This window comes from Anomaloglossus baeobatrachus, chromosome 5 (assembly GCF_048569485.1).
Source record: "Anomaloglossus baeobatrachus isolate aAnoBae1 chromosome 5, aAnoBae1.hap1, whole genome shotgun sequence".
In the NCBI taxonomy this organism is placed as follows: Eukaryota; Metazoa; Chordata; class Amphibia; order Anura; family Aromobatidae; genus Anomaloglossus; species Anomaloglossus baeobatrachus.
In genome coordinates this window covers 271,347,314-271,359,361 of record NC_134357.1, presented here as the reverse complement: position 1 = coordinate 271,359,361, position 12,048 = coordinate 271,347,314, and the positions used below count along the sequence as shown (strand labels likewise).

General features: G+C 43.0%; 1 protein-coding gene across 1 annotated transcript in view; it reads left to right on the top strand.

Moving 5' to 3' along the window:
• The window catches only part of LOC142312735 (uncharacterized), a 98,891-nt gene extending 88,459 nt beyond the window's left edge, over positions 1-10,432 (top strand). Inside the window, exons 13-15 of the mRNA XM_075351722.1 lie at positions 891-985; positions 4,728-4,839; positions 8,996-10,432. Of these exons, the coding sequence (XP_075207837.1) occupies positions 891-985; positions 4,728-4,839; positions 8,996-10,086 (1,298 nt within the window). The 3' untranslated portion in view covers positions 10,087-10,432. The remainder of the gene's footprint in view (positions 1-890; positions 986-4,727; positions 4,840-8,995) is intronic.
• Positions 10,433-12,048: the final 1,616 nt, after the last annotated feature.

The following is a 12,048-nucleotide window of genomic DNA, read 5'->3' as shown; positions in this document are numbered from 1 at the left end:
TCATGGTTTCAGTTCTCCGAACATCCTTCGGATTGAATTTACCTTAGACCAATTTATAAGTTTCCTCCTTCCTGCTTTGGCACCAAAACTGATGAGCCCGTGATGCACGGGAGGGTGTATAGCAGAGGGGAGGGGTTACACTTTTTAAAGTGTAATACTTTGTGTGGCCTCCGGAGGCAGAAGCTATACACCCAATTGTCTGGGTCTCCCAATAGGAGCTAGAAGAAAAGGAATTTACGGTAAGTAAACAAAATTCCCTTCTTTTAGTGTACTATCCTGTGTGGTGTTAAAGTCCGATGGGCATCGCTGGTCTATATCCGATACGTACTCTCTTCCTTCCATCGTCGTCCTCATTTCCTGCTCCGTGTGGATGACGGGTCCTTCGTCATCCACACAGAGATCTCCATTGTGCTCCTACGCATACAAACTTCTCTTTGTAAAGTACTGTAATGCGCAGATGCGGGGAATGGTCAAAGACCACCTACGGTTGTGCACTACAATACTTTGATCTGCTCTCTGTAAGGCAGAGAGAAGTGTGCAGGAGCGCAATGAACGACTCTCTGTGGGTGATGTAGGACGCATCATGCACACGGAGCTGAGAAGGAGGATAGTGATGGAAGGAAAAGAGAAGGCATCGGACCGAGACCAGCGACTCCCATTGGACCCGACCGTCCCCCAGGTGAGTATAATAAAGGATGTTTTTTACGTTATACAGGCGGTCTGGGCACTTATATACAGCATTCTAGTACAATAGAGCTTACTGGTGGTGGCCGCAGCTTATAAGGGACAAATCTGGTGTCAGATTCCCTCTAAGTGTCATCTATGTAACACCCTTAATCTGATCATCACATATGAACATTGTATTCTTATACTGTGTGTGTCTCCTACAGGCGGAATCAATGACAGTCCACCAGAGAGATGCTCCATTGCTCTGAATTCTGAGGATTGCCAAGAGGAAAATCACAGTATCATACATGATAATCAGGTAGACAGATATAAGCAATTGTCAGATAGAGTTAAGGTCCAGTCACACTAAGCAACTTACCAGCGATCCCAACAACGATAGGGATCGCTGGTAAGTTGCTAGGAGGTTGCTGGTGAGATGTCACACTGCAACGCTCCAGCGATCCCACCAGCAACCTGACCTGGCAGGGATCGCTGGAGCGTGGCTACACAAGTTGCTGGTGAGCTCACCAGCAACCAGTGACAAGCCCCCAGCGCCGCGTGGAAGCTGCTGCGCTTGGTAACTAAGGTAAATATCGGGTAACCAACCCGATATTTACCTTGGTTACCACCGCACGGAGCTACACGTGCAGAGAGCAGGGAGCAGCGCACACTGAGCGCTGGCTCCCTGCTCTCCTAGTTACAGCACACATTGGGTTAATTACACGATGTGTGCTGCAGCTAAATGTGCACAGAGCAGGGAGCAGCGCACACTGCTTAGCGCTGGCTCCTTGCTCTCCTAGTTACAGCACACATGGGGTTAATTTCCCGATGTGTGCTGCAGCTAAATGTGCACAGAGCAGGGAGCAGCGCACAATGCTTAGCGCTGGCTCCTTGCTCTCCTAGTTACAGCACACATGGGGTTAATTTCCCGATGTGTGCTGCAGCTAAATGTGCACAGAGCAGGGAGCAGCGCACAATGCTTAGCGCTGGCTCCTTGCTCTCCTAGTTACAGCACACATGGGGTTAATTTCCCGATGTGTGCTGCAGCTAAATGTGCACAGAGCAGGGAGCAGCGCACAATGCTTAGCGCTGGCTCCCTGCTCTCCTAGCTACAGCACACATCGGGTTAATTAACCCGATGTGTCCTGCAGCTACATGTGCACACAGCAGGAGCCGGCAGCACAGGCAGTGAGAGCGGCGGAGGCTGGTATCAAAGGTAAATATCGGGTAACCAAGGACAGGGCTTCTTGGTTACCCGATGTTTACATTGGTTACCAGCCTCTGCAGAAGCCGGCTCCTGCTGCCTGCACATTTAGTTGTTGCTGTCTCGCTGTCACACACAGCGATCTGTGCTTCACAGCGGGACAGCAACAACTAAAAAATGGCCCAGGACATTCAGCAACAACCAACAACCTCACAGCAGGGGCCAGGTTGTTGCTGGATGTCACACACAGCAACATCGCTAGCAACGTCACAAAAGTTGTTCGTTAGCAGCGATGTTGCTAGCGATGTTGCTTAGTGTGACGGGGCCTTTACATAGGTTAAAATAAGAACTAAGTCCATCTGCTGGAATTTCAATAATTTTGCTTTCTGATTGACCTAAAAAAGAAAGGTTTACTCTGATTTCATGTCAGACAGTGAGAGAAACAAACATATCTGTCTTTATAGATAGTGTATGTAAACTTCTGTTTTCAAGTGTGTGTGTATATTATATATTCAGTCTTTTGTGTCTCCTGCCTCTCTCTCGTGTCTCCTGCCGCTCTCTTTTGTGTCTCCTGCCGCTCTCTTTTGTGTCTCCTGCCGCTCTCATGTCTCTTCCCCTGCCTCTCTCTCGTGTCCCCTGCCTCTCTCTCGTGTCTCCTGCCTCTCTCTCGTGTCTCCTACCTCTCTCTCGTGTCTCCTGCCTCCTGTTTTTTGTCTCTTTTTTTGTTTTTTTTTGTCTCTCTTTTTTGTGTTTTTTGTCTCTCTCTTTTGTGTCTCTGGTCTCTCTCTTTTGTGTCTCCGGTCTCTCTCTTTTGTGTCTCCGGTCTCTCTCTTTTGTGTCTCCGGTCTCTCTCTTTTGTGTCTCCGGTCTCTCTCTTTTGTGTCTCCAGTCTCTCTCTTTTGTGTCTCCGGTCTCTCTCTTTTGTGTCTCCGGTCTCTCTCTTTTGTGTCTCCGGTCTCTCTTATGTGTCTCCGGTCTCTCTCTTTTGTGTCTCCGGTCTCTCTCTTTGTCTCTCTCTTTTGTGTCTCCGGTCTCTCTCTTTGTCTCTCTCTTTTGTGTCTCCGGTCTCTCTCTTTTTTGTCTCCGGTCTCTCTCTTTTGTGTCTCCTGTCTCTCTTTTGTGTCTCGGGTCTCTTCTCTTTTGTGTCTCCGGTCTCTCTCTTTTATCCTTCCAGGATCTTGTCTCCAGCCTGTCTCTATTCTCTCTGTTATCTCCTGCATGTCTCTAGTGTCACCTGTCTCTCCTGCCTCACTCTGTCTTGTCACTTCTTCCATCAAATCTGTCTCATGTTCTTTTCTTTCTAGGTCAGATTTCTGTAACAATTTCCTATATAAGGGCTTGATTTTTGCGGGAAGAGTTGTACTTTTAAATGAAACCATAAGTTTTACCACATAGTGTACTGGAAAACTGCCAAAAAAATACCAAGTACGGAAAAATTGCTAAAAAAAAGTGTGATTGCACAATGGTTTTTGGGGTATTTTATTCATCGTGTTCACTATATGGTAAAACTGATGTGTTTTGTGTGATGCGTCAGGTCGGTGCGAGTTCGTAGATACCAAACAGGTATAAGTTTACTTTTATCTAAGGGGTAAAAAAACCCAGAAGTCTGTCCAAAAAAGTGGTGCACTTTTTGCACCATTTTCTGCGACCTGTAGCATTCTCATTTTTTGGGATCTATTTTTTTGCAACATTTTGATCACCTGTTATTGCAGTTTGTGCCGATCGAAGAATGTAATTTTGGCGTTTGGATTTTTTAGCCGCTATGCCGTTTACCGATCACATTGATTATTTTATATTTTGATAGATCGGCATTTCTGAACGCGGCAATACCAAATGTGTATATTTTAACATTTTTCTAACCCCTTCATTTTCAATGGGGTGAATGGGGAGTGATTTGAACTTTTAGGGGTTTTTTTATTTATTTTTTTTAAACTTTTTTTGTTACTTTTTTTATTTATCTTACTCGACCCCCTAGAGGACTATAAGGATCAGCAGTCTGATCGCTGATTCATTTCTGTTGATCAGAGCTGCATAGCTCTGATCAGCAGAAATCCTTCTCTCTTGTTACAGCTGCTGATCTGTTAGCTGTAACAGGAACTACGTCATGGTAACAACAGGAATAATCACATTACCCGTTGCTGCCATGGCAACCATCGACTCCCTGTGATCGCATCACGGGGCCTCTGATGGCGGCAGGTAAAAACACATTCCTCGCTGCGGTCATTTAAATCGCGCTGTCACATTTTGACAGCGTGATTTAAAGGGTTAACAGGCGTGGGTGTATCGTGGATCCACCCATGCCTGATACCCACAAATGTCTGCTGTTAAAATCAGCAGACATGTGCAGGGATCGCCACCGGCTCACCACAGCAGCTGGTGGTGATCATCCTTTCATGATTTAGGACGTATCCGTACGTCCACGATCGTAAAGAGGTTAACGATATCTGGGAATTCACTCAAAATAATATTTTCTTTCCTATGCATTACACAATCAGTTTTGGTTTTTTTTGTTATATGCTGAACTTTTCCTATTGTAGCAATACACTTTAAGAAATATGTTCTCTATGCAAGGAGCTCTGTTTTAGGGGGTCAGTAGGGTTAGTGGTGGTTTATGTTGTCTGTGTTTTAAAGTTTTCAATACAAATAACACAATTTAGAAAAAAAAATCTCCAGAAGAAAAACTGTTGTCCATAGCAGCTAATCACTGTGACGTTTCTATTTTCCTGGGCTGTAAAGAATAAGTGAGCTCTGTTATGTTGCTAAGGTCAAAAACTAGAGTTTCTCTGTTAATTTTGCTAAAAGAGTACCATTTTGCAAGTCCAAAATGCGTGTTTTTTGTCTTCCTGTGTTAAACTAGGCTGAAGATTTGATTGATATTAAAGTTGAAGTTATAGAGGAAGAAGAAGAGCCGTACATGACAGGTGATCAGCCATGTAAGACAGAGGACCTACCTGTAAAAATTAGCCCAGGTGAGTGATAGTCACTTAATATAGGAGAGTCACATGTACTTCCCTTTTCTTTGTTCATTTGCTATTATGTCCTGTTCTTTATCCACCTGAGGATATGCCTGTTTGGATCAGGGAGGGAATGTCAGATGTCATCACTCTTAAGATTTCTACCCATCTTAAAGGGACTCTGCTAGTAGGGTCCATCCTTCTAAGCCAACTATGTGGGCATGCAGGTCATAGAAGGTTGAATATAATGATATTGGCTATCTGATGTCTTATTTAAGGGAATTCCACATTTTTTCATAATATGTAAATAAGCTGTTATGGGCTGATACACAGATCTCCTGGAGAGTCGGTCTCCAGAAGTGAAAGTTGACAGCATTACCAGTGTGAGACATGTAACGACTGACAGTCTGCTCTCTTGATTGGCATGTCTCACACTGGTTACTCCCCCTTTCACATAAAATAAACTCTGGAAGCAGACTTTCAGGGAGATATATGTCCAACCCACAGATCTTAACTAGTGTTGAGCGGACCCGGATTGGCAAAATCCGGATCCGCGCGGTTTGAGCGGCAGATCCGAGTCCGACCCGGATGCGGGATTCCGCGTGCACGATCCGGATCCGTTGGTTTTTTTTTGGTTTTTTTTTCTCTCTCTCTCTCCCTCTCCCTTCTCCCTCTCCCTCTCTCTCCCCCTCTCCCTCTCTCTCCCCCTCTCTCTCCCCCTCTCTCTCTCTCTCCCTCTCTCTCTCCCTCTCTTTCGTTCCGGATTCCGCTCCCCATTGACATATATGGGGCCGGATTCCGGATCGGATCCGGACTTCTTAATCAACCCGCCGGACCCTGATTATTGACAGTCCGCTCAACTCTAATCTTAACACATCATTCACATATTAAGTAAAGCATTGATTCCTCTGAGAAAAGACATCGGATGGCAGACAAAAAAATATAATTGTATTCAACTTTCTGTGACCTGCATGACTACATAGAGGGCTAAGGAGGATTGACCCTGTTGACGGATTCTCTTTAGCATTCGAAAGAGGGTTTCATGTTTGATGGCATGAAAAAAAATTATGTGATCATGGTTGTTATAAATGTATGTAGATTTATTTAGAATAGCTGGACTAAAAAGAGATCAGTTGAATACCACGACTAGTTATTTTGAAGCGATTACAGGCACAGCTAAACGAGAGCTTTAAGAAAGTGCTGGGCCCCCTATACCATCCATAAGTGGATCTGTGATGTGTATCTATGGCCCTGCAGAACAGATGAAAGTGCGCACACTGGAATGTGGTACACACAATTTATATATTTTTTCTTAAAAAACGCTCAAATTCCCCATCACAGGCCCAACAAAACACCTGGACCCAGAGGAGTTGCGGAGGCTCACAGAGCGACATTTTATTACACTTATACCATCAACGGCAAACCGAAGAAACACCCAGAGAAAGTGTCGGGTCTGCACCAAACGGGGCCAAAGAAGAGATACTCGTTATTTTTGCCCAGATTGCCCTTCAATGCCAGCCTTGTGTCTTTCTAAATGCTTTAAAATGTATCACACTGAACCCTGCCTATAACACATCCTCATTGGCAGATTAAAAATAGATTTTATTCTATTAATCTAGAATTTTTATTATTTTTTTTTTAAACGGGTTGTCTGATTCTAAAAACTTTATGCCAGGTGCCCTAATTTGGCAAAACATTAATTTTTTCTAAAAATGTTTTTTATCATAAAAAATGTACCCTCCAAGCGTTATCAGTTTTGGTCACATGACATTGACTTTTGCCTTTTGGAGTCCTGCCACTTTTGATTTCATTTTGTACAAAATCCCCATAATGCCTTGGGGAGGATCAAAAGGAATGTCATCATTGACGTCACATCCAGGGCTGCCTTAATTTAAAGTTCTACTGAGCATGTGTCGATCGGTTGAGTAACAAATATAAACAATGGGCAGAACTGCAAGGTGCAGGATTAGGGCCCGGAAAATGCAGAAAGGTGAAGGTACTTGTGGATGACGAAGAGAGTAAAGTTATGTGCACTGTGTCTTTGAACCTGCCTGAAAAATAAATGAGAATAAAGCACAGCAATGTAAAAAATGACATATCTGTGCACATGTTGGGTTGTTCATTATTACTTTTAAATCACATCAGGGTTTAGAAACCGTGAGGAGGTTAAAAGAAGTAATATGTATAATTTTCAAGTGGCTAGGAACCACATTAAATGTTAAAGTATATAATTAAAATTACAATAATAACTGGGAGTGGTTAATGACTGTAACAAGTTTAAAGGGGTTGTCCAGGAACATTCTGATGATCTATCAATGACACTTATGTTGGAGTCCAACACACAACACCCCCATTGATCAGCTGTGATCTACTTCACTGGTGGGAGATGTAAACAATACATGGAGCTGGAACAATGCGGCTTCACGTTATTTAGTGGACCGCTCCTTATATCCTTTTCAAGTGAATGGATGGGGGTGACAGTTGTTGGGCTCCCACTGATCTGATGGGTCATCAGTATGTTACAGATAGGTCATAAATATGTTAGTCACAGACAACCCTTTTATACGCTGATTCTCTCAAGTAATGTATGAGCTAGCAGCTAAATATAGAATTACCGTATTTTTCAGACTATAAGACGCACCGGACCATAAGACGCACCTTGGTTTTTAGAAGAAAAATAGGAAAATAAAATTTTAAGCAAAAAATGTGGTCATGACACATTGTTATGGGGCGAGGATCTGCTGGTGACACTGTTATGGTGATAATGTCCCTAAATTCTCTACTAAGGTACCCCATCCTAATAATGATCCTCCTGCCTTGTATATGATTCCCATCCTTGTATATATGTCCCTCATCCTGGTATAGCCCCCATTCTGCTATATACCCCCATCCTGGTATATGGCCCGCATCCTTTTATATCTATGTCCCTCATCCTGGTATAGCCCCAATCCTGATAAATACCCCCATCCTGATATGTTACCCCATCCTGCTATATACCCCCATCCTGGTATATGGCCAACATACTGTGGCACACAAAAGAATAAACGTTTATACTCACCTTTCCTCACTCCACGCAGCAGCGCTCGCCTTCCTGCCTGTGCCAGCAGCAGCGGCGCTGACCTGTGTGAAGCCGTGCGCACAGCGATGACGTCATTGCTGTGCACATCGCTCTTCACACACATCAACGGGCAGGCAGACAGGAGGACATCGCGATGCTGCAGGGATCAGTGACCGGTGAGTATACTTATTCACTGCGCCCCGTGCTGATGATGATACGTGTGGCAGTGAATATAGCCACACATGTTCACTTGAGGCTGTAGGAGCCATGGATGATCATGTGGGCTTGCTGTTAATTATGCGCGCATCCCCGCCCATCCTCCTGTCCACCTGTCAGCCCCGGCTTCAGCGCTGAGAGATGATGGGGGGAGGATGCATGCATATGAAATGAGCGGGCTCACGTGATCATGGTAGGCGCTGCTACAACCTTCTCATGCCGCCGATGACCCGCTCCACCACAGCACCCTCATTCCCCCAGCCATGCCCTAGCATTCAAACTATAAGACGCACCCCACACTTTCACTCAACATTTGGGGGGAATAAGTGCGTCTTATAGTCCAAATAATACGGTAAACAAAACAACCATACAGGGAAGAGAAAGAAGGGCGCAATAATTTACAATAGAAATCTTTAATTAAATATAATATAAGTTCAAACGACATTCGTTTAGACAGGGTAACTCGGGGACACAATACAATTGTTGGGGCGTTTTTTCTGCATTTTTTTTTTAGCCCTTCCAGCCATTAACTTCAGTAAAAAAAAATATGAGTGCTGTGAGTGCCGGCTGCGAATCGGCGTTCATAGGAAGTCATCATTTCTTCCGTACAGAGCAGTGCTGATGCAGCTTCAAGTCCAGATCAGAATTGGACAGTTTATCTTGTTTTACTCCCGCTGTTCCGCTGAGTATTTAGTTGTTTTTCTGTTTAAAATCCACCATATGATTCTAGAGATATGGGTCATTTTATGTAGTACTAATTTTTATGGTTTTAGTAGGGCATTGTTGAAATAGTTATACTTGTTGAAAAACTCAAATTTTATACTTCTATTTTGTTTACAGAATCTGTTGAAATAAAGCTAAAATGGTATTAATAATCATATCTCTTTTTATTCTCAGTGTATGACTGTACAAAGAGCTTGGATGGACAAATTCCTATATTACCAAACTGTGCAATAGACAATACTGATAACACACAAGATATTACAGAACATATAAATCACATTGGGGAAAAACCCCTTTCTTGTTCGGAATGTGGGGGATGTCTTACTCAGAAATCAGGTCTGGGTAAACCAGATCAAATTCACAATGGAGAAAAGTCATTTTTATGTTTGGATTGTGGGAAGTATTTCATTCCCAGGTTATCTGTTGCTCAACAACATCAAAGGAGTCACACAGGGGAGAAGGCATTTCTGTGTTCAGAGTGTGGGAGATGCTTTACCGAGAAGCCTTCTCTTGTTGAACATCAGAGAATTCACACACGAGAAAATACATTTTCTGGTTCAGAATGCAAGAAATGTTTGCCCCAAAAATCTGGCTTCAAACTTCAGTTAAGTCAGACAAGAGGAAAAACAAATTCCTGTACTTGTTGTGAGAAATGTTTACCAAAAAAACGAAGTGTTTTTGACCATCAGAGAATAAAGATGGGGGAGAAACCATTTTCATGTTTTGAATGTGGAAAATGTTTTACCAAAAAAAATGCTCTTCTTGAACATCAAAAAATTCACACCGGAGAGAAGCCATATTCATGTCCTGAATGTGGGTCACGTTTTACCAACAAAGCAGGTGTTGTTAGACATCAAAAAGTTCACACTGGACAGAAGCCATTCTCATGTGCAGAATGTGGGAAATGTTTTGCCGAGAAATCGAATCTTGTTAATCATAAGAAAACTCACACCGGGGAGAAGCCATTTCCATGTTCAGAATGTGGAAAACACTTTACCAAGAAGTCAAGTCTTACTGAACATCAGAAAATTCACAGAGGGGAGAAGCCCTTTCTATGTGTGACGTGTGGAAAGTGTTTTACTTATAAAACGGGTCTTATTGATCATTTCAGAACTCACACTGGTGAGAAGCCATTTTCATGTAAAGATTGTGGAAAATGTTTTACCCAAAAATCAAGTCTAATTAAGCATCACAAAATTCACACAAGGAAGAAAACTTCCTTAGATTCCAACTGGAATGAAATCATAGACTCAGTTCTGATGTAAAATATCTGGTTCTTCAAGGCATTAACAAGACACCTGTTTTATTTGGATAACATTACAGTTGGTTATTATATTCTCAGTTTATACAGGTCTCTGGTCAGCAATTGGATTTAAGGCAAAGGACATTAAGCTCTGGATGGAGCCTGGTTATGTATGTAAGCATTGATGCTGATTGACACTCTTGATCAGACGTTTTGTGCTAGTAATGAGTCTTCTCAGTGTTACGACATCAGTGGACAAGCAAATACATGTTCCTAAAAATCCTTGATACCGGCCTATAACTAATCTCTATATGCTTCCCATAAATGAAATACCATTGTAGTGTTTGCATGTGTCCGATTATATTAAAGGATATCTTTTAATAAATCCTAGGAGAATCCTATGTCATCATTATCAGATCGTTGGAGGTTTGGCATCCGGATGGATGTAAACAATGAAAGCTGGAATAGCACAGCTCCATTCACAGTTTATTGGCCATTGTGGAGAACTGCTACTCAGCTCGTATTGAAATGAAAATGCTTCTATTGAAATGACTGACATATCCTAAGGATATGTTTGGGAATTTCATAAGCGTGGAAACCACTTTATTATATAGTGGGGTTGATTCATTAAGGCTGGTTTCACACATCCGGCTTTTCGCCGTTTTGCCGGATTCGGCGCACGCCAGTACTGTGTATACAGTACAATGGCAGTGCCGCAACTTCTGGGTCACATGCTCCGGTCACATGACAGCATGTGACCAGCGCTTGTCGAGCTGCCACTGTACTGTATACACTGTACTGGCGTGCGCTGAATCCGGCAAACCGGCGAAAAGCCGGATGTGTGAAACTAGCCTAAGACTGGTGTTTTTTGTACTGGCCTTGATGCAGAGACCACTGGAGTAAGATGCACCAAATTCATTAAGAAGTGTGCTCGTCCAACAAAGTATACCCCAGTCATGGACTGTAGTACGTTTCTGCCATATTTTATGGCACTTTTGGGCTGTATTTTATGATGATTTTGGTAGGTGCACTATGCGAAGCCAACTTCCACTAAGCACATAACACTTTTCAAAAAGCGATGATGGTGTAAAAATGCTAAAATTCAAATTTTGCACAGTTATATGGTTCACAATATTTTGCAGCAGTTTTACCCCATTCTTTCGAAGCAAACTGATGAATTAGGACAGTGTTTTTATGGCCTTTTCTCAAAAATACTAATACCAATACTAGAGTCACAGCAACTATGGGGACTAATGCCGTTCTGGGATCCGCCTTGTGTCACAGATGAATGCTGTCGACGGAGGGAATAAGAACACACACAAAAGCAGCTCAAGCTAGAACAAAATTCCCCTTTACTTTCAAGGAAATATTGGATTAGTATAGTACCAATTTTCAGGTGTAACAAAGCGATAATAGGCATGGCATCTGTCATGATAAGCTTTAATTTTCAATGGGACAAATGGGGGTTGATTTAAACTTTTAAGTTTTCTAATTTTTTTAAAATGTTTTTTTTTTTTAATTCTAAATTTTACTTGTCCTAGGGGACTATAAGGATCAGCACTCTGATCTTTCATTAATCTCTCCCGATCAGAGATGCATAGCTCAGAACAGGAGAAATGCTCATCTCTTGTAACAGCGGATGCTCTGCCTAGTGTTACAGGAAGTGATTCATGCTAGCTACAGGAGTCATCACATGACCCTGTGGTACTATGGCAACCATCGGCTCCACATGATCATGTCACAGGGCCTCCGATGGCGGCTGGTAAGTACGCGTTATCCGCTCCGGGCTTTTAAATCACACTGTCACATTTTGACAGCGCGATTTAAGGGTGAACAGGCGCGGGTGGATCGCAGATCCACCTGTGCCTGCAAGGCAAACATGTCTGCTGTACAAATCAGCTGTACAAATTAGCAGATATGTGCCGGGATTGCGGCTGGCTCACCACAGCAGCCAGCTGTGATCACCCCTTCATGATTTAGGACG